This window comes from Alosa alosa, chromosome 2 (genome assembly GCF_017589495.1).
Source record: "Alosa alosa isolate M-15738 ecotype Scorff River chromosome 2, AALO_Geno_1.1, whole genome shotgun sequence".
Lineage (NCBI taxonomy): Eukaryota > Metazoa > Chordata > Actinopteri > Clupeiformes > Clupeidae > Alosa > Alosa alosa.
Window position 1 is genome coordinate 14,946,594 of NC_063190.1, and position 20,357 is coordinate 14,966,950.

The 20,357-nt window shown below is 42.0% G+C and overlaps 1 protein-coding gene across 12 annotated transcripts in view; it reads right to left on the reverse strand.

The window, feature by feature from the left end:
* The window catches only part of npas2 (neuronal PAS domain protein 2), a 62,342-nt gene that overhangs the window by 8,649 nt on the left and 33,336 nt on the right, over positions 1-20,357 (reverse strand). For 11 of the 12 annotated variants that reach the window (XM_048228038.1, XM_048228029.1, XM_048228019.1 and 8 more), the window contains exons 2-10: positions 10,427-10,806; positions 10,002-10,058; positions 8,390-8,544; positions 7,497-7,588; positions 6,444-6,533; positions 5,302-5,422; positions 1,933-2,046; positions 1,083-1,201; positions 779-861 (exon numbers count right to left, since the gene is read on the reverse strand). In XM_048228038.1, the coding sequence (XP_048083995.1) occupies positions 779-861; positions 1,083-1,201; positions 1,933-2,046; positions 5,302-5,422; positions 6,444-6,533; positions 7,497-7,588; positions 8,390-8,544; positions 10,002-10,058; positions 10,427-10,500 (905 nt within the window). In that variant the 5' untranslated portion in view covers positions 10,501-10,806. Of the gene's footprint in view, positions 1-778; positions 862-1,082; positions 1,202-1,932; positions 2,047-5,301; positions 5,423-6,443; positions 6,534-7,496; positions 7,589-8,389; positions 8,545-10,001; positions 10,059-10,426; positions 10,807-16,398; positions 16,420-20,357 lie in introns of those variants that run through there. The other variant, XM_048227993.1, reaches the window with a different exon arrangement.

Genomic DNA, 20,357 nt, shown 5'->3' on the forward strand with positions numbered 1-20,357 from the left:
AGAGAAAGATGAGGAGAATGTGTGGACGCTTACTTCAGAGCAAGTGTTAATGGAAGGATTTGAAGAAGAGATTAGAGATGATGACACAAGTTGGACTCCCCTGTGAAGTTTCATTCATGGCTGTGCAATGTACAATCCTAAGAAGTGTGTGTGTGTGTGTGTGTGTGTGTGTGTGTGTGTGTGATTCTAGGACTATGGAGAGAGTTTGGCAGGGTTACACTGGTGTCCATATTTAGACCCCTCTGAGGACAGGACGTCCAGTTTCCAAACTGAAGACCTGGTTAGCACGCATGCGCGCACACACACACACTTATGTCTCTTGCATAATCACGACCCTCTCTAAGGACATTGGGAATGGTATCACAAACATGACAGGTTCTGTGGCCCAGTAAGCTGAGACAGGCCAATGTGACCACTGGCACAGGGAGTCCTATGTAAAGATGGCTGACACGAGGAAAGGACAGCTGTCATACCGCATGGGCTTGACCTCTGAGCAGAACCTCCATCAGGTTAGGAGCGTACATAAAGCTGCAGAAAATGTTGATTTACATGTCGTTTAGATTTATTCACTCACTCAATCAGCTGACAAAGCAGGAAAGCTTTTATCACTGTGACTGCGAGTACATCCTTTGAAGTGAACCTATGTGTGCACTAAGTACTTTCAAATAATTTGGAAATAATTTCATGAAAACTGTTCGATCAATTAATTTGTTAAGCACCCCCCGTGAACTTTGTTCAGCGGTCTGATAAAACATGGGACATAGCTGTGGATTCTCACCTGTGGTCTAAAAAAAGGAACTTCCACTCCAGGCTGTGTCTGGACGTGAACTCATCGCATGGGTCTTCAACATTGCACAGGTCCTGTTCCATTACCAGCAATCACAACACAAACACAAACACAAACAAATACATTAGAGGAGGATTTTTTTTTTTTCAAAAACAAACCACAGAGAATTTAGTGGGAGTGAATCAGATACAGTGACTCATCAGTTTTCACTGGAACACTGTCAAACTGCAACGGGGGAAGTGGTCCTGCAGATTAGGAGGCTGGTGATGTACTGTAGCGAGCGAGGGGGCATTACCTTGAGGAATTGTGGGGTGACAAGGCGCACCGTGGCCACAAGGCAGACCTGGTCCTCCAGGGTGGACTGCAGGGTCCTGGGGAACGTCAACTCGAAGCCGTTACACGACGACGTAGGCACTGCACAGAAACATACATGGGACCCTGAGTTTGAAAGCCATCGCACTGCATTTATAATTCATAGGAACTTCCAGTCTGAATCCACGAGTCTTTGAATTTCACTTTGCATCTGGTTTATTCAGCTTGTAGAACACAAGGTCCCATTACTGCTAGCCTTTTAAATCAAACCAATATGCCTGGAGTGACGGACACACAAACTCTCAGAAACTGTTATTCCAAACACCAGCAGCCCCAGCAGAGTGTGTGTGTGAGAGAGAGAGAGAGAGAGAGAGAGAGAGAGAGAGAGAGAGAGAGAGAGAGAGAGAGAGAGAGAGAGAGAGAGCGGTGGGTGTGAAGAGGGTAGTCTGTGATTACCTAAGGTGACATGCCAGGCAAACACTGACCTTCAAATGACATTAGAACATTCAAATGAAATGGAAGTCGCTGACATTAAACACATGGAAATGATCTCAGGGGCCAGCAAGTGGGCAAGAAAAAAAAAACTCTTCCACAAACACACATTTTCCAGCAGCCTTGCATCTCTCACACACAAATTAACACACACACACACACACACACACCGAAAGCATGAAGTGTTTTTACAGGTAGGGAAGTCTTTTCCAATTCCGTCTGAGAAAAAGAAAAACACTCAAAAGATTTCCTACAGACAGGTACCTGGACACTGTCCTGAGTTCACTTTTCCAATTTGAGAAAACCAAAAACATGTTCATCCAACCATATAAAACACCTACCATTGTTATGAAACTTGAAATCTCCGACGAATTTGACATACTCATAGGTCGGAGGCTCCTTGGGGTCAATATTTCCCCTGGCTAAGTGACAGCAAAACTCAATGTGTGTTTCACCTGAGAGACAGATATATATATATATATATATATATATATATATATATATATATATAGAGAGAGAGAGAGAGAGAGAGAGAGAGAGAGAGAGAGAGAGAGAGAGAGAGAGAGAGAGAGAGAAACACAGTATGGGGGAGAAGAGCAAAGAGGCAAGATTAGTTGACAACCAAATCATGCATAACATTTTCCCGTAGGTGTGTTAGTGATCTTCTCAGAGTGTGATCACTTTTCATTTCTCCAGGGCCAGCTGTCAAGAGGCGGTGAGTTTTAACTGGAGATTAGAGTGACCCCTGTCCTGCACCATCAGACTGCGAGATGAGATTAGGGATGAGGGGTTAAGGTACGAAGCAGGATCAGGAGTCAGATTAAGGTGGAACACTGAAGTTAACTCACAGGTGGCGAGTGCTACTGACAGGCCACAGATGATCAGTGGTACACACAGTATGTGTGTGTGTGTGTGTGTGTGTGTGTGTGTATGTGTGTGTGTGTGTGTGTGTGTGTGTGTGTGTGTGTGTGCGCGTGTGTACCAACACAGTTGATATATGTACTATGTAGTGAATTAGTAGACCTGTTCCAAGACATCGAAGACACAACATACATGTCATATGTACATGTAAGTAATTAACTGGTACACTTAATAGGTTTATTCCACTGTATCAAAGAGTAACAAGGTTGGAACAGCACAGCTGTTACATGTACACTGAAGACAATGAGGCCTTGACTGGAGCTAAGAATGGTTTGTATATCAAATCTATCATGACCAGATTTACCCCATCCAGCAGGTCTCAGGTCAGGTCTTTGCCTCTGATGACAATTTAGGCAAATTGGCAAAGTTTTGTAAAAGCACTCAATATTACAATGTAACAACTATATGTAGGTACTCACAAATACATAATGCAAGTACAATGATATTACCTGATAGTACATGTTGTTACACAGGTTGTACCACTGTACCTAATTAGGTAGGTACACTGTAACAGCAACACATTAAAATAAAGTGTTACCTATTATTATTATTATTATTATTATTATTATTATTATGTTTGCTTTTGGAATTCCTCTGCTGTGCACTACTCTCTCACCCTGGCATAGATTGGTAATATTGGCTCTCTTTCTCCTTCACTCATTACACCCCCCACCATCTCTCTGTCAGTCTCTCTATTTTTCCTGCTGTCCTCACTCTGTTTCTCCTTCTCTCTTCATCTCTATCTTTTTTTTTTAACACTTTATTTAAAAGTTTTCCATAATACAATAATATGATACAATCAAACATCTCTCTATCTTTAATTCAGCCTCTTCTTTAGAGGGATTTCCTGTCGTAAAGCCATATATATGAAACACTGTATAAATCATCTGCGTCTGCAGAACTGATATCCCAATAGACATAAAACATATATCCTCATCCAACTACTTAGATCAGGGGTTTTCAACCAGTGGTCCGCGGATATTGCTGGTGGTCCCTGACCATGCATTCAGTAATGTAGTTTCAATGTGGGAATCAGTATTTTTATTCAGTGGTGGTCCTGGGATTGCGTAATTAGTTTTGGTGTTCCCTGGTTCACAATCAGTTAAAAACCCCTGACTTAGATGATCATAAAAAACTTCAACAACATTTCTGGAAATGAACAAAGAACCATAACTGTGAAGTAACAAAATCCAATGACACTAAGTTATATGCAGATAGATTACATGTGCAATAAATAAAACACTTGTCTTCTTTGGGAGTGTAAGTTTATTCTTCATGCTACATATAAAAAAAGCAAAAAAACTGTCATTATAAAATCTCTCTGGCCCTATCAGAGGAGAACCATTGTAGAGGGGCGGAGAGATTAAGGTCAGCCCTGAGCCTCTTGATAGGGTCAGCACTGTAGTCTGGATTACCGTAGCCACCATAACAGAGATTACCTGGCGCTGCCGTGCCGGACAACCAGCCAGCCACTAAAATTAGTCAGAGGCCCAATCATAGCACCGCGCTCGGTCAGCAATCCAATAAAGGCAAGCCACATCGGGCAAGGTGCTCTAAATTTACCCACAACATGTCCGGGGTCCTGGAAGGCGACGCGGGATGGACGGATGAGGGACAGGATGCAGCGCAGGGAGACATGGGACATTCCCAGGAAAGGACGGGGGTTTCTCAGGAGAGTCCAAAAGCGCTGGTGTAGGCTGAGGTGGAGTGAGATAGGGTGGGGTGGGTGGGGTGGGGTGGGGTGGAAGACTACTTCATGGAGATTGTCTCTCAAGTGTGAGCAACCATGAGGTTGTGGAGTATAGATGCAAAGTTATGCATGATTATGTAAAGTTAAGTGTGTGTGTGTGTGTGTGTGTGTGTGTGTGTGTGTGTACATCTGTATGCATAGAGTTTTAAGGGTCTCAATGCATTTGACTGTATGTGAACCCGATGAGAGTGTGTGTGTGTGTGTGTGTGTGTGTGTGTGTGTGTGTACATCATGCTATTGCTACTGCTATTCTGCACCAGCCTCTATGTGTTTGTGGAGTTAAACACAGCTCTGAGAGGCGATGTCGACCCAAGGGAGCCGTTTGATGCTTAATTCATGAGGACGTTGCTTATAAATAAAAGTAAATGAAAAAAGCTGACATCAAACGGCAAGAAAGGTCAGTGGTGGTTCCTGACTCACTGTCCCAGTGCACTAAATGAAATAAAAGCCTGAGCTTGGCTTATGGGCGGAAATGGAGGCCTGGAGTATTGTAAAGTCCTATTAATAACCTTATAGCAGGAACCGGCCCTGAAGAGAAAAAAAGAAGAGAGAGGGGGGAGGAAGAGGCTCGAAAGAAATTGTCCTAAAAAGAACATGACGATCTTCATATTGGAGCTGCTGCTGCTACATACAGATTGAAGCAAATGCAAGAAAGACAGAAGAAAAAAAGAGAGTGAAAATGTAACCTCTGAGTACTATATATTCTACATCAGCCAGTGTATTAAGACTACACAAAAAGATGTTTCCCCTTAGCCATGTACTATTCAGCAGATAGAGAGCGGATAGATGCTAAAGACATAAGCCTCAGGTTATGACAGAGTGGTGACAACAAGACCAAGGAAAAATGTGTGGTGGCAGCGGCAAATGTGTTTGTATGGACACGTCCCAACCTTATGAGTTTTTAGCATATGGTATTTTTGGGTATGATGTGTGTGTGTGTGTGTGTGTGTGTGTGTGTGTGTGTGTGTGTGTGTGTGTGTGTGTCTATGTGTGTGTGTGTGTGTCTATGTGTGTGTGTGTGTGATCATGGACCACTCACCATCAAGGAAATCTGCAGCAATGGGGTCTGTCATGAGCATGTGTGAGGAAAGCAACTTGTAGACCTCGGCATGCTCCCGCTCCGGGAGGAAGTTCAGAATGTTTTGGTCCACCATATCTGACTGGAACAAAACAGAGCACACCGCAGCATCACTGACCACGCTCACCAACAGGCCACAAAACACACCAAGGAACTACAATAACCATGATGCATCAGCAGACTCAAAGGCCACACCACAATCTATCCATTCCATCTGTAGCCGTCACTACAGGAGAATAAAGGGTTACCATAAATGACTGCTGTTGCTAGGTCATCTTTTGTTATGAGGAAAACGGCTTATACAACAGACCATAGCACACGTGCAAAATGTACACACAACAGTACACCTGAACATCAACAATCCCTATGATAAGCACACTAACCGCAAGGAACCGCTTAAACAAATATGCTATGACTGACCCAGCACAGAAAAAGAGCCCTCACCTATGCTAGGTTCCACAGACAAAAGCCGGTGGGTGTGAGAGTGCAGAGAAGTGCTCTCTGATCCCCCACATTCCCAAAAGCAGGATATTCTGGTACAGTTCTTAAGCACATTCATGTGACCACAGAATTATCTCCGTCAAGACACGAACCAATAGAATGGCAAATGATATCTGCAAGACTGCAACAGGCACCTCATTTGTAAAGAAAGACCTAGAATTAATTTTATGGGAGTCATGTGAGATCTTATTTGAATTCAATATGGGTCGGCTATTAAAGAAACGGCATGGATCTATCTTCAGGGAATGATATAGATTTGGTAACCAAATTGAATATAATTTGAAACCCCAAGTCAATTGTGTGACAGACTAATAGTGAATTAAGTGTCTCCTTTCTTAGCTCGCTATTCAAATACTTCTTTGTTTACACTAGAATACATTCAAGTTTGGCTGAGATACAGCACAAAGGTCATAAGACTTATATGCTGTGTTAGACGTCAACGTTGCATTTCTACCACTGAACACATATCATGGTCAGGACTTATTTTTGATGATCTACAGCAACTGACAAAAACTGACACATCAACAAACCTCCACAAAGGTTGTACATGTATTCATTCACTCATAATCTTCTTACCAACAAAAAAAAATGTTGGTGCTTACCGGTAAATGGCCAATTAATGAAGATACACTATCAGACACGTAGACGATGTTCCCATCTGTGGTGAGTGCAATGAGGAAACCATCTAAAGCCTGTTAGATGGACATGAACACACACACACACACACACACACACGCACGCACATGAGACGTATCACTAATGTAGTCATGTACAGACTTGATAGAAACACCCATAAGAGAAGAGGGAGTGTGAGGGAGAGAACGGTTAAACTGGACTATAACGGTCCAACTATATTTGTACTGCTGAGGTTATAGCCCCTGGGCACCAATATAACTCCATTGTGGTTCACTTAATGTGCACTAAACCAGTATCTGAGCAGACATCTAAGTAAACACCCGTGTGAATATTATTTGCCTGAGGGTAAAACCCAGCACACACCTGTGTGTGTGTGTGTGTGTGTGTGTGTGTGTGTGTGTGTGTGTTTGTGTGTGTGTGTGTGATATCACAACTGTAAACTCAGCATGGTGGTCAACTGTGGCATACTGTCATGGTATGATGAGCACATATACATATGAAATTATATTAAACAATCAGAAACCAGTTAAAGCTTTATTCTATGCATACCTTCTTCACATTTGACTGTGGCACATTGTTAAAACGCAAAGTTTTCAGGTAACATTATTAATTACACTGTTTCAACGTTGATCCAGTATACAATTAATACATTACTAAGCCCCCATAACACCCAGAACAGAAGAAGTCAGTTATGATATGGACGCACAAGCTCAGTTTCAGGCTTTGTGTATTTGCTTTGACTACTGGTAGTTGCCCAAAGTATACTTCTCTTTCTCCATAAAGTAAACAATTACAATTACACATTATTTACTTTCCATATTGGATCAGAGTGCATCACAGGAGTAAAATCTCCTTTTTGTGTTGCCTTCAGTTAGGCAGCATTTGACATTTAAGTCACACTGCTTTTTGCGTCACCATGTGTCTGGAAAGGCATCAATTTCACAGTTTAAACTGGCACAGGAACTGCTGTTGCAGAGACGCATAGTATTGTTGTTGATGTACTTTGTAATGTATTTTACCTCCAGCATCAACTGGGTGAACTCCTCATTGCTAAGAAATGAAGGTTTCCAGTCTTGTCTGATTTCACATGATTCTGTTTGAGCAGTGATCTCTGGAGAAGAGAAGAGAAGAGAAGAGAAGAGAAGAGAAGAGAAGAGAAGAGAAGAGAAGAGAAGAGAAGAGAAGAGAAGAGAAGAGAAGAGAAGAGAAGGGTGATAGGGGGGAAAACGATTACAAAACGTAGTGTAAATAGGGATGTCTCCATGGCCACACTCAAATCTCTTGACAGCTTCAATTGATTCCCACTCAGCCGTGCACAAATCAGATAATCAGTAAGGATGACCTTCACTGATCTGATCACTGTTACTGATGGACTGGACCACTAATTGGACCAGTGATCTCACTTTTGGAACACAACAACACATCTGGACCCAACTTCAGCCCATCTGGAGCAAATCTGCCAGTGATGGGGCTATACCCACTGGTTTTCTGTTTTCTACAACTCATCTCTCAAACAGAGAACAACACTGCACCTTCCAATTTGAATCACTTTTGCTGAAAATGTAATTGCTACCATAAATACCAAATGTACATATGGACGTCTCCAGACATAACGGTGGTCCAGACATAGCAATCTGTTCTTTTTTTAGGAAATAGCTCTGACAATTTTCTAAGAGCCTTCACAATGATGGTCTAGAGTTGTCTCAAAACATTACTGCCCTACAGACTGGTTTAAGTGGGCAACAGCAAATTAGTTCACTGTCTGAAGTAAATTTATGCTGGCACAAAGTTTGGCATTTGCATTCAGTCTTACATGGGAACACACAGCACATTTGCCTTCACATTTGTCCAACTTCTCCCACCCTGACCACCTTCTCCCACCCTGACCCCACCTTTAGCCTCACACCCCCACCTTTCTGTTTCTGGAGGAAGTCGATGGTCCGCTGCAGGATGGTGGACTTGTCCATCTTGCGAGGATGGCCCTGCCCCTGCAGCATTGTGCACAGCTCCTTAATGAGCACATTGAACTGGTCTCTGCGCTTCTTCTCCGACTTGTTACGCGACGCTCTGTCCAGAAAGGAAAAGGAGAAGAGGAAGATCAGAAGACAGACAAGAGGCAGACATACAGCAGTGGAAGGAGGATATTGCCCTGAAGTGCAGCTGATTGGGCGGAGGCAACTGTTTACTTAAACCATGCATTGTCAGACTGACGTTGCCAGTTCATAATCACGTTGTCATAGACCAGTCACATCTGTCACAGCTCTCAGAACTGTAACATAGGCCATGTCCTATGCTTACTAGGTATCTGAATATCCTACCTTTAGAGAGCTAACATGATCATTAATGGTAATAGTGTTAAGAGATATATACTGTAGATAGATAGATAGATACTTTATTGATCCCCAAGGGGAAATTCAAGTTTTTTTTTTAGATAGATACTTTAACATCGCTCACATCACTGAACACACACTCTGGGAATGACCTTTTATGACAGTATACATGTATGCCAAGACATGTTTCTACCATGGAAACAAGAGCGAGTTTAAATAGTGTGATGACCTATCATAGCACTTGGCCTGGTGAGGTGAGGCTGTCACTTCTTAACGATGATAAGCAGTGGCCTCTGGTTAGTATACTTTAGGCCAGCCCTTGCAGCTGACCACCTGAGTCAAAGCTGATTAAAAAGTCTACCCCACACTAAGCCAGCATGCTGTTGCTGCTGCTGCTCAGAGATGTCTACCGATCTTGACTTTGTTGCTTGCCGACAGATTTGTCTGATTATGCTCATCACCTCATCTCCCTCTCTCTCTCTCTCTCTCTCTGAGGTGGGCTGAGATAAGACTACCTTTTCGTCAGCTTTCATAAGGGTGGCCTATTTTGCTATGTGTGGAATGGGCAGAGACACTTTTCTTTTTAAGTAATGAAAGAGACACTACACTTCAAGTGATAAACACCTCCAATAAGACCCACAGAACAGATCCTTTGTCATAAGGACACTCCAACAGAAAACAAACCAGCAACACACCTACCCATACAAACACACACAGGGGGTAAACAGTCACCTAATAACTTATTGGCACATTGATTCATGGAAATAGAGAACAAATTACTTCATAAAATAAATGCTAGTGCATGTTTAGGTCATTTATAACTAGGAATGAAGGAATTATTCACCTAAATTATGTGTGCCAGAATTGATTAATTAGTGTTTAAAGGATGTATACATATGCAGGGGTGCTGCTAGAAAATGTGGGCCCCCTGATAATATATAGTATTATTGTGGGGGCTCTCTGGAGACCCCCTGTCAGTGCTGGGCCCCCACAGCGGCACCCCTGTACATATGTATTTATTGTGTGCAGAGGTGGGAAGTAACAAGATACAAATCCTTAAGTACTGTTCTTAAGTAGCATTTCCTTAAAGAATTAAACCAGTGACCAGTGATGTCAGCTGTATTCTGCTCCAACATGGACCATCAGGAACACATACATAAGTCAGTGCATACACTCATGAAGAAATATTCAAACCTTTTTGCTCTGTCTTTTTCATCTTCATCCATAAGATCATCCACACAGCTGCTGGTGCTATGAAAAAGATACATGAATGAGTTTCCTTTTGTGTTCCATACAGTCAAATCTACAGTGCATTTTGCATTTTTGGTGGGGAAATTCCAGTACAATCTTCAAGGTTCAGAAAGTTAAGAAAGACATTCACAGAATGCTACATGGGAATGATTGCTTACTTGTAAGCCTTTTGAGGATAGTACAGATCCTGACTTTCTCCATATCACTGAAGGTATGCTGGTAGGATCTAACCCTATCATAACCTAAAGTGTTCTCATGGTATTTATTTACACATCAATAGGTTTAGTAGTCTAAAGAAGAACTGTTGAACCAACATTTCTTTGTAATCCAGTTTTACTGAACACACTTCTCCAACTTCTGATACTCACTCCCATTCCCGCCGGCCAGACGGACAAAGGCCACCAAACTCGCTAAGATTGTCCATGCTCACGCCCTCTCCCATCCAGTCTCTTGGTTAAGGCTAGCGTATGCCATTCACGCTGGCTGTGCTGGCACTCGCCTGGAAACAGTGATCTGTATCTCCTCCCCCAGACCTCTGCTGGCTAGCAGGCTAACTTTTAGTCGCTGCCACCTAGCCAAGCTAACCGTTAGCCACTGTGCAGGGGGGAAGGGGGTCTGACACCACTGCGCTTGTGATTGAGCTTAGCAGCTGCGTCTAGTGCACTGACAATCTGCTGCCTGGGTTAGCCTTGAAGGTTGATCTGCTGACCAGACTAACTCCTGAGATCTTCAACAGAGTCATGAGGACCTGTGAGAAAAGAGAGAAAAAGATAAAAACAGAGTTGGTTTAGGAATAGAGTGGACAATTTTCCATTGGCTATTAGGTTCAAAAAGTTGCCACTTCAACTGCTATGGCATTAATGGAAAGTATGAGACCACATTATTTTTAATCAATCTGTCAAAAAAGGCTACTATTGCATTCACTAATTAATCTCTCCCCCACTCCAATTCATTGCCTTCATTGACAGTTGATTAATTCTGGTAATATTGTACTTCTCGTGACCTGAAACTGATCAATACAAAGTAAGGGCCAGTTATTCATCTTGGCTACAGTACAATGATCAAACATAATCACAAGGACTTTTCATAAGTAGATCTCCCATAAGCAGCTGCTTTTTTCATCAAGTTAAGTGCAAAGGCCTCTGGTGCACACTAAGCATAAAAGGTTGGCCGTAGTGTTACACAAAGTGGAGAGTATAGTGCCCAGAGCATGTTTATAACTCTCACCACATGCTTCATGAAGGGCTCAGCAAAGACGGCACTAAAATTAGATAGAACTAAATTAATGAATTACTTGTGCTACTTCATATTGAGTACATGCAGGTCTAGTTTCATCATGTTGACCTTCTCACATGTGAGGAAGCTCTCAGAACACCACATATAACATAACACTGCCAAACAGTGAAAACGTCAGTAGCATAACACAGCAATAAAGTGAGTTTTGCAGCAGCCTTTGTACACCCCTGAAAATATAACTCTTTAACGTGGTTACTGGCAGATGAAAATAAACATTTGAGGCTTGCAAACAATGCAATCTTAATTAGAACATTTTATGTTTTATTCTCTGTGACTACAAGCTGAAACAGAAAAATTTCCATTGCAAGTGAAAGAAAAAATATTACGGAATATTTCCGTAATGTGAGATAACTCCGGGCTCAAAAGCCATCCAGAGAAACAGACTTCTCAGTTGCAAAATTATCACCATCCCCCATCTTCTGCTCCCTGAGAGGCAGATGCCACTTCCCACAGGTGACTAGTTCAGCAGGATCTCATTATCTGTGAATATTGATAAGTGGTTTCTCTGCACAGCGATGTGACAGGAGCTGGCCGGGTGCCATCATGGCAGCAGTCTTCCTTGTCCTAATTTATAATTTAGTGGCTCAGGCGCTGTAATTGCATATTGTTGACCAACAAAAACAACTGAGGACCTAACAATTAAACAAACAAGAAAAACAAGCCGGAAAAAGGAGGTGGCAATTCTAAGGATTCCATCTTTTGCTTGTCCTTATTGCTTCAAATACTATGAGGACACAGATACTTACTGGGAGTCATACACGTTCAAAAAGCAGAATTTAGCCTTGAACGTAACAGCTATATTCCCAAAGTGTTATGGGGTATAAGGAAAAGCTTTGCATTTTAAATACAGCATAACGGTGTGAGCGTGTGTGCATTTCTTTGTATGTAAACTGTGTCTGTGTACATATGTGTGAGAGTATGTATGTGTTATACATCTGCAATATATTGTGTTCTCTGTGTAAACTTCAAGATTACTTCTTTCATCCCTTCTTAAATTCACAGCTTCCTTCATTGGCCCTGGGTTTGTGCTCCATTCTAAAATTGTTTCTACTGCATATTCTGCACAAAGTGACGAAAAGCTACCTGAGTGCAGAAAACCAGTCAGCAAAAAACTGAACACTAACTCTCTTTAAGAAACACTGAATCTCATTGTGAGGAGATGCTAACATCTAAGCTCAGTTAGACACAGATTTCTTAGTTTTCCTGCAATGGCTAGCCAGTTCTTTCAGCTATCGTGCACAGCTGTTTGACCACTCTTAACACTGGCAGTGACCAGAAAAGCTAAACCCTGTTCACAAGCGCAAGCGGAAACACCTGTGAAAATTAAGGTTCTTGAGGTTTTCCGAAGTGCAGTGGTTGTGCATTTTCCTGGCAAGATTTGGGCGCACTTGCTCCCTCGAAAGGCCTTGTTTGCTACTGACCACAGCTCTGCGGGAAACGGCAATGCCATTGCCATGTACTGACCATGAAGTTTGTTGAAATGAAGCTCAAGTAATGTAACGAGGAGGGACTGGTAGGAGCTACAAGGTGAATCCCCTCCAATGAAAAAATGGCTAGTTTCGGTCTGGCTATGGGCAAACTTGTCAAGGCACATAACTCCTAATTCATTGGCCCCAGGTTTGTGCTCCATTCACCCCCATAGACTGGAGCAAAGGTCGGTTTTCACTGGAAAGAGCTTTCTATTCTTGTGTGCTCCAGTGGCTTCTGTTCATGAGCCCTATTTTCTTTGACTCCAGTGCCATAAGCATAGGCAGGACACTTCAAAAGAAACACAGAGGGTATACATCACAAGTAGTTTACTGTATATCAGTGGGCTTCAAAAATAGGACACTAAACTGACAAACAAAAAATCTAAGACATCCCAAAAAAATTCTGACTTTTGCTGTTTACAGTTTACTGCAACCATACCTATCATAAAAAAAACATGCCCTTTGTTCTTTTTTGTTTTATATTCTTATCATTATTCCTCTTGTGTTCAGTGTTCCCGTATTTGTCTTTTAATGTGGTGACGTGGTCTTTATGAAACTGTGTCTCTTGCTCAGGTCTCACTCACAGTAAGAAATAGGACAAGAAGAAGACAAACCTCAGCTATTGGGCTGACTGTAATCATGCCGTGACATGGAAACAGATGCTGTGGACATGCATCTACTGTATATTTGAGACCTCGGACCTGAAAAATTGTCAGGACACACTCAACAGGTATTTCCACTCAACCAAGCAGAGTAACAGCAACTTAATTATTTCAACAAAACCTCTCTGTGGCATGAACAAACTATAATCACCACCTGACTTCACCTGTGTTTGTTATTTGTTTTAAAATGTTGCACATGGCTATTCAGTTGACATATGTTTAGCCTGAAGGATATTTGCCAATATGTTGTTTGCCATAATTAGTCAGGGGTGTGATATTAATGCCTATCAACCCATTCAATTGAGAGCAAAATGAGGGAAATGTGTTAGACATCCTCTATTAGCACCTCTGCCTCAGCACCAAGGCAGCATTAGCAGAGGACTACAGGAACATCACATGCAAGCAGAGTGCCACTGACCTAGAAAGGCATAAACAGCCCTTTAGAAAACTCAACACAGCAGAGTGTGAGAGAAGGAGAGAGAGAGACAGAGAGAGAGAAGAAAAGTGAGCAGCATGAAAATGATAATCAAAAGGCGTAAAAGGCGTCGAAGTAAAAGGTGTGTGTGTGTGCGTGTCCATGTGCGTGTGTGTATGAGTGTACGTGTCCATGTCCGTGTGTGTGTGTGTGTGTGTGTGTGTGTGTGTGTGTGTGTGTGCAGTGTTTCCCCTAGAATTTTTTCCAGCAGCGGTGCTATTACTTGGGGGGGTTTTTTTTTTTTTTTTTTTTTATATCATACCTTCGTGTTTCTTTTGTGGACATTTTCAGCTTTCTTTTACATTATTGGTTAAAAATGATAGAAGAAAAATGAAATGGCACAACCCAGAAAAAGATTATTTACAATTTATTTAAATTTGTCTTAATGGCAAAGGCCACACCCAATCTGCGAGCACTTAATTTTTCTGGGCTTTTCAAAGAACATCTCTAAGGCTCTTTGGTAATTGAATTGAATTGTTGGGGGGCCATTAATGCTGACACGCATGCACGTAGCCAGATGCTCTCCTTGTAGTCCATTTCTCAGTCCCAAAACAACAAACCCACGTATAAAAAAAAGTAAATACTCACTTTTCTTCTACATCACTCCCACAGTTACCATACAACTCACTCACAATTAACTTCGAAAAGGACCTAGGCTACTTGATTGAAGTGCGACCCGTTAGATCTCTCACCCGTCAAGAGAACGCTGAAGTTATGAGAACACGTCTTTCTGATAAGAGAATGTAGGCTCCTATGTCTAATGCCGCAAACGAGAAAAGGTCTGTTTGTGATAGCCTATTATAGCTAAGTGGACAGAATTTAGGCTATCGTATATGCCAACATATGCTCATATTTCCTTTAACTATCAGAAAGTTTAAACAGGCCTAGACTGTGTTAGCCTAGCTTTCCCATGCAAACATTACATGTAGCCCCACGCTAACGTTACAAGTCTAGGCTACAATTAACGTTAAGACCATACACCTTGTAGCACATTGGTTTACTCTATTGCATTACTTACGTTTTAATAATTTGTCGTTGAATGTTGATGGAGGCTCATCTTTGGGAAATCAGCTCTCTGGATAAAATTGTCAGCCGGAGCAAGAGTTCTCAGAGTTGGACGACACCGGACGAAATCAATCAGCAGAAAGAACCGCGATCACAACAGTAGGCTAAATCGCAACAAACTTTTTTCCCCCCATGTTAAATTCATTTCGGTAATCATGAATTGGTTTCTTTTATTTGATGTAGGCTAGGAGAGGAGGATGCATGTTTCACATTAGTGTCAATGTGTCAAAGCAGGCTTTGGATCAGAGGAATTGCTCAAGCTTAACATATGGCATAGGCTACAAAGCGAATTCACGGCATACAAACAGCTTCGTGATGAAATATAACTAATATCATTTTTATTGTCACCAGGCCTATAAGTAGGCTATTTATTGTGTAACCTACAAGTGAACGATGACACCATAGGCTACACTGTGGCGGAGCAAGACCCCATCAGTCGGATAGCTAAACAATGTAACCATGTTCAGAACGTAGGCTAGCCATATGGGCTGCAGACTTGTCTTTGGGCTTGTAATCACCTGACACATCATGCCGCATATATGTCCTGAATAATGAGAGGCTAAGTGCGGATTTGATGCACTTAACTTACTCAAGACTTTCAGAAAACAATTTCGAGATGACGTTGGCCGTTGTGCTTTTACAGTGTGTTAAGTGAATCTCGTGATATTATGTTGCAGCGGCGCTGAAAATCCAGCGGCGGCGCTGCGCCGCTGTTAAATACACTGTAGGGGAAACACTGGTGTATGTCCGTGTGTGTGTGTGTGTGTGTGTAATAGCAATCAAAAATAAAATTCTGAAGTTGAAGGGTGTTTGCATTTTACAGTAAGAAAAGAGAAGGACAGAAAGAAAAGGAAGGAAGAAGACAAGACAGAGAGAAAGAGAGAGGGAGAGAGAGAGAAAGAAAGGGAAAGAAAGAAAGTCTATGTCCTCCACATGGGTTTGTTTAATGAATGTAAGGGAAGCATTGCAGCCAGGATTAACAGCACTTGGAACAGAAACAGCTTTTCATTATTTATACAAACATGGAAGCCCACTTGGAAGCTCATCAGACTAGGGCAGCTGTGGAAACTGCACCGACACACTCTAGATCAGCTTACATCATCAATGACAGAAATGAACCACTGAAGCACAAGCAAAACAAACAAACAAAAAATAAATAAACAAACAAACAATCTATCTTAACATGGAGTCAGAAATTTTAGTAATACCAAAATGCTGCCACTGTTTAGGGAAAAAACAGGCTGATGCAGCTGGTGTATTACTGGTTACCATGACGACGCAAAATAACAGTGGCGAAAAGAGTGGCCAAGCCCCAGCTCCATCACAGAGACGCTGTGTCAAGTTAAGTGAGACTTATAAAATAACCTCTTTACCTCCTCCTGAGGCGTGCGCTATGCTGCACATGGGCTTCTGTCACTGCTAGGATCTCATACTTTTTCCTTTACATCCACTTGGTTCTTATAATTGTCTAATGCTTCGGTAACACTTGCATTGGACTCCAAGAGCTGACCTGATGGCCAGAAGAAAGAAATGGGCACAAGATTAGATTAGACTCAATACACAAGATTAGATTAGATTCAACTTAATTTGTCGTTGCAAAAGTAAGGACAACCAGCACTACAGTACCACAATCATCCTCCCCATGTACAACATTTAAAAATGTCTGAACTAAATGGAAATCATGCTTTTATTTTCACTGAAATACTCTCAGTACACCAGGGACAAGGCCACCACAGCCAAATACCTCACTCAGTCTCAAACAACCTATGAAAATGGAAAGCTATGCAAATCCATTATATTGAACATTAAAACAGCATGGAACAACAGCTTTTCTAGTTTCTGACTAATGTTTTCCCCTCGACACTGACCAGAAATGTGATTCATCAGTGCATTTTTCTAGAAAAGAAGCTTCAATTTCATTTTCATGTTCTGTTTCAAATTCTTTGATTCTTGCCCATAAACAGAAATGGCCTTTGGAGAGGCGAAAGCTATCTCTATCTCACCTCATAACTCAGAGACTCTTCACATTGTTCCACTCGACATAACTGTCTAAATCCCTGATTAATTCTCCCTACTGGGTCCTTCCATCCTTTCCAAACGACTTCCAATTAGACAAAAGTAAACGATAATGGATGAACCCATACTGAAGTGGAATTCCAGGGCACCAAAGTTTCCAACAATCTGCATTGGCTGGAAAAGAACATCATCATCGCCACCATCATAATCATCATCATCTCAATCAGCTTCATGGCCCTCTCCACCCCCTCCCCTCCTTCTCATCTCTGATTGATTTGAACATGGGGGTTTGCCGACTGGAAACATTCCTCCCAGCGTCTCGGCTGCGGACGCGTAATTGTGACAGCCCAGTGGCTCAGTGGCCCTTTTCCGATCATTAGCCATCGTCTGGCGTGTCCACCGGCCTGAGGCTTTCCACTGGACCACAGCCCAGAGTCTATTATATATATCATGCAATTACGTTTAATAAAAAACACGTTACACATGTTTGTTCTGGTGCTTGTAACATCGTGGGTAATACGTAAGCACATGCATCATCATGAAGAATACTTCAACTATGAACAGATGATGACTCTGTGAATTACAGGTAGATATTCACAAGGAAATATCTGAAGTAAGAACAAATACTGCCTTGGGCTTTTTGTTGCCACTCATGGCTACTTAGGTTTCTATGGCAGCATTGGAACAGACAGAACTCAGAGTTGAAGAGATGTTTGTCAAGTGATTGTACTGGTATTCATAATATCACTTGCTAAAGTGTAGCAATCACTGTAAAGCTATAGCTCACTCCCTCTGATATAAGGAGAGCTGACAATCGATTCCCTAAGATAAGAGAGATTCAACACTTCCACAGCAATTGCCCACTGCTTTTGATACGTGTCACTGCAGTTGTGCTCCTGGTTAGAATGAGCACTGATAAACACACTGAGGAGAAAATGATTTCCCTTGACAGGTAAACTCACGGAAATACAAGTGAAACCTCCAAGTGGAACTCATGTCATGTATATTACCATTGATGTTACTGTTCTTCTGGCAGGCTGTGTGTGTGTGCCACCTCATGCATTTCTGAGCTATCGTCGGTGTATACATTAGAGGCCTAATTAAACTCAGTGTGCCATTAAGCCAGTATGGGAAGTCTCTATTTTCCATAGCAACACTTTACACCTCATCTCCATCACCTCATCGCCACAAGCCCATCGCCCATTACACACACACACACACACACATGCACATGCACACACACACGCACATGCCCACACACACACAGAGACACACGCACACACACACACACACATGCCCACACACACACAGAGACACACACACGCACACACGCACACCCGCACACATACAGACACACACACGCACACATATATATGCGCACAAACACATACACATACATGCACACAAACACATACACATACATGCACACAAACACATACACACACTCACACAAACACATACACATACACAAGGTAAATTAACACATTTAAAAAGAGTAGAAATATTAGGCAGTTGGAGCTTCTCTCACTGACGGCCTGATTCCAGCCGTCTTGCTTCTGTATCTCAGCACCATCCCTATAACATTTTGAAAGTTGGTTTCTCTCTCTCTTTTTGTTGCTTCTCTGCATAATTTTCAGATATTTTCTCATCTGCAGGGGAGTGAAACCTTTTCCTGACCCACATTTGCACATTCTCATAATGAGTTTCCATAACAGTGAATGCTGGCGAGGCACTGGGTGCAGAAGACACTGCCTTCGTCCCATACAATACACAGCAATCATCCCATTCAGAGCGTTGCTGGCAAACATGGCAGTCAGAGATGTTAAACTAACGCCCTGAACACTGTCAAGACCTTGTTTTCGTTCCAAAAGGAAGATTTTGCTGTGTTACTGCATATATAGGTCACAGATAAGGTTCCTTTTGAAGAACAATGACTGTTTACCATTGTTTTCATTGTGATTCATCTGTAACACCGTCATTATTCTGAATTTAAGCACCATTACTCATCTAATGACTGCAGCAGTCAGAACTAGTTTCATAGCGTGGAGAGCCACCGTAATAAGTCTCCTTTCATTAAGATTAGTGAGATGTGTGATTATCATACTTTTCTATTATAATGGCTGCATATTTTAGCTATGTGCCTGCACATGCAAGATGGCCATTAAACATCCGCCATTTTGATTGGCTTACAGGGCTGGAAACTCCACCAACTTGCGTGACACCAACCTTAACTAATGACCCAATACCACACCCATACAGCACTGCAAACAAGTCTTTACATGCATTCTAGCACTTACTACATTGTAGTAACAACTACATTTTAACTCAATTTGAGCACACTTCAGCTTGCCATGTTCTGTGCAAATCAATCACAGCATATTCCCTATTTACAAGCTATTTTCTTCTTTGGTGTCGTTGATTCTTATCAATTTGGCTCCAACACCTGTGTCCTCTAAGGTGGCCATATTGGTTAACCATGGCTCAGCCCTATCTAGTCTGTGTAGATGCCATATTGGTTAACCATGAGGAGTGGCCACTCACTGTTTTCCATTCTGCCACCCTTCTCTGAACCCACCTGACCAACGGTGCCAATGCCAGAATCAAAACACACACACACACACGCACAGTCATAAGCACAAATGTAAATGGGACAAAAAATAGGGTTTTCTTTCCTGTAGGAGTGAGGCATGTACAATTTGCAAATTGGCCTGCATTACAGAGAGTGTGTCTTTTGAATGTGTAGATTTTTTCTGCAAAATGAGCATAATAGTTAGAATAGGATATCTATGCGAAAAATGGAGTGAGCCTTATCAAAGACAGAGAATATAAAACTAGAGTATTTTGAAAAAGGCTAAAAGTTGAATTCAAGTCACAGAAACTTCCTTTTCCACAAACCGTCATTAATATTATGTTTTGTATTTTCCTTTGGCTTACCCGCACCGCAGCCCCAAAAATAGTAAGACCTCGATTTATTTCACTTACAAGTATAATTGATTAGCTTTACACACAACAGCCTCCATATTTGCATACCTGTGTCCCACACCATGTTGTATTATATGTTCAGAAGTAATGTTGCTTATAATGTCGCTAATAAACGTTTGCTAAAAAAAGACTTCCCAGCATTACACTGAGACGTTCATGACAGGAACATGTCAGTGCTGGTCCTCTCTGACACACTGACCCACTGACAAATGCTTGTTTGTCTTTGTGTTTGTGTGTGTGTGTGTGTGTGTGTGCGCGCGCGCGTTTGGGTGTGTGCGTGTTGTGTTGTTGGTGTGAGGGTGTGTCTTACAACACGCAATTTGTGCGGCACGTT